Source organism: Bison bison, unplaced genomic scaffold (assembly GCF_000754665.1).
Source record: "Bison bison bison isolate TAMUID 2011002044 unplaced genomic scaffold, Bison_UMD1.0 scf7180017864291, whole genome shotgun sequence".
Taxonomy (NCBI): domain Eukaryota; kingdom Metazoa; phylum Chordata; class Mammalia; order Artiodactyla; family Bovidae; genus Bison; species Bison bison.
The window spans coordinates 2,118,223-2,120,632 of NW_011494863.1; the positions used below are offsets into that span (position 1 = coordinate 2,118,223).

At 50.9% G+C, this 2,410-nt stretch overlaps 1 protein-coding gene across 1 annotated transcript in view; it reads left to right on the forward strand.

Annotated features, from left to right (window-relative positions):
- Positions 1-1,826, forward strand: part of PCDHB2 (protocadherin beta 2) — a 3,428-nt gene extending 1,602 nt beyond the window's left edge. Inside the window, 3 exon segments of the mRNA XM_010850624.1 lie at positions 1-526; positions 529-897; positions 900-1,826. Coding sequence (XP_010848926.1) covers positions 1-526; positions 529-897; positions 900-1,093 — 1,089 coding nt within the window. The 3' untranslated portion in view covers positions 1,094-1,826.
- Positions 1,827-2,410: the final 584 nt, after the last annotated feature.

Consider the following 2,410-nt stretch of genomic DNA (forward strand, 5'->3'; position numbering starts at 1 on the left):
AACATCACCATCACGGTCACTGACATGGGAACCCCAAGACTGAAAACCGAGCACAACATAACCGTGCTGGTGTCCGACGTCAACGACAACGCCCCCAGCTTCACCCAGACCTCCTACACCCTGTGGGTCCGCGAGAACAACAGCCCCGCCCTGCACAACGGCAGCGTCAGCGCCACAGACACAGACGCCAACGCCCAGGTCACCTACTCGCTGCTGCCGCCCCCCGACCCGCTCGTGCCCCTCGCCTCCCTCGTGTCCATCAACCCCGACAACGGCCACCTCTTCGCCCTCACGTCCCTGGACTACGAGGCCCTAAGAGCCTTCGAGTTCCACGTGGGCGCCACCGACCGCGGCTCGCCTGCGCTCAGCAGCCAGGCGCTGGTGCGCGTGCTCGTGGCGGACGCCAACGACAACGCGCCCTTCGTGCTCTACCCGCTGCAGAACGCCTCGGCGCCCTGCACCGAGCTGGTGCCCAGGGCGGCCGAGCCGGGCTACCTGGTGACCAAGGTGGTGGCGGTGGACGGCGACGCGGCCAGAACGCCTGGCTGTCGTACCAGCTGCTCAAGGCCACGGAGCCCGGGCTGTTCGGCGTGTGGGCGCACAACGGCGAGGTGCGCACGGCGCGGCTGCTGAGCGAGCGCGACGCGCCCAAGCAGCGGCTGGTGGTGCTGGTCAAGGACAACGGCGAGCCGCCGCTGTCGGCCAGCGTCACGCTGCACGTGCTGCTGGTGGACGGCTTCTCGCAGCCCTACCTGCCGGCCCCGGAAGCGGAAGCGGCGGCCGCGGCGCCGGCCGACCCGCTCACCGTCTACCTGGTGGTGGCCTTGGCGTCGGTGTCGTCGCTCTTCCTCTTCTCGGTGCTGGTGTTCGTAGCGGTGCGGCTGTGCAGGAGGGGCGGGCGGCCTCGGCGGGTCGCTGCCCGGTGCCCGAGGGCCACTTCCCAGGCCACCTGGTGGACGTCAGCAGCATGGGGACCCTGTCCAAGAGCTACCAGTATGAGGTGTGCTTGACGGGAGGCTGGGGGTTAAATGAGTTTAAATTCTTGAAACCGATTCTTGCTAGTAGTCTGGTTCAAGACACTGGGCAGGAGTAGCGCAGACCTGCAATTGCAAGAATAGACGTAGGTTTCATTAACATTAGAATCAAAAAGTTTTTTGACTACGAATGTGTAGGGAAGGAGCAAATTGGTTAAAATGGCGGTGATCAGACTCTCACCCCCACGGCCTCTGGGTCTCACCCAGCTTTTAAAAATACCTATATTACAGCTGAGCTCATTTATAGCACCGCGCAGGCGCAATGCCCTATATACGCACCACCTGAGTTCTTGGGACAAGTCGAGTCGAGTAGTTGTAGTTGCTGCTGTGTAGGCTATTAAGAGAGTAAAGCATGTCTGCCTTGAATGCACGGTGAATAAAGAATGTCTACGGTTCCTTTGCTTCCTCTCAGCTTCTTCCACCTTCCCCACTCCGTTCACACCTTGCCTACCCTGGATTCAGTGAGCTACAGCGAGACAAGTGGCGTACGCAGGATACAAGAAGACAGAATGCTTTTTTAAAAATCAAGGCTCTTCATTGATACAATATTTTGTTTATATATTGATTTTGCTTTCTATTTAGTCAATCCTTGAATGTTCTCCGTTTTTCATCTGCTATCTTTTCAATCTGATCTTAATGACTTTTTCTAATTGGTGATTAAAAATAAATGCATTATGTTTTAATGGTGATTCCATATAGGTTTATTTAAGGTAGTCATTTCAAATTCTATATCCAAAGCAATGTAGAGTTCTGAACCACCAATCTTACAACTTACCCTGTTGAATATAGTCAGGTAATATTATTTTATAATACTCCTAAAGCATCTTTGTCTGTGGTTAATGAAATGTATAGATAAAAGTCTGTTTTCTTTAAAATGTATTATTTTAAAGTGTATTGTCTTCCAGAGGTTTAGTAATCAAAACTTATAATTTTCTGTTTTGACAATTGCAGTTAGTATTTCAAAATTACATATGCTTATATTGGGCAGAAATGAACAAAAATATAGGTTAATAAGGCAGATTACTTAATTTGTCTCAAGTGTTTATTTATGATGGATGACTGAAAAAATTAAACCTAAGGCTTTTTGAACAACTGATTGTGCTTTCCCATTTGGTGTAAAAACATTATTTAGTAAGGCATCTGATGGGAAGACCATTTGTTTTGTAACTTCTGAGATGTAAATATTATCAACCTGAGGGCCATTTTAAAAAATTTATTTAATTGGAGGCTAATTACTTCACAATATTGTGGTGGTATTTTCCATACATTGACCTGAATCAGCCATGGGTGTACATGTGTCCCTCCCATCTGGAACCCCCTCCCAACCTCCCTCCCCATCCCATCCCTCTGGGTTGTCCCAGTGCACCAGCTTTGAG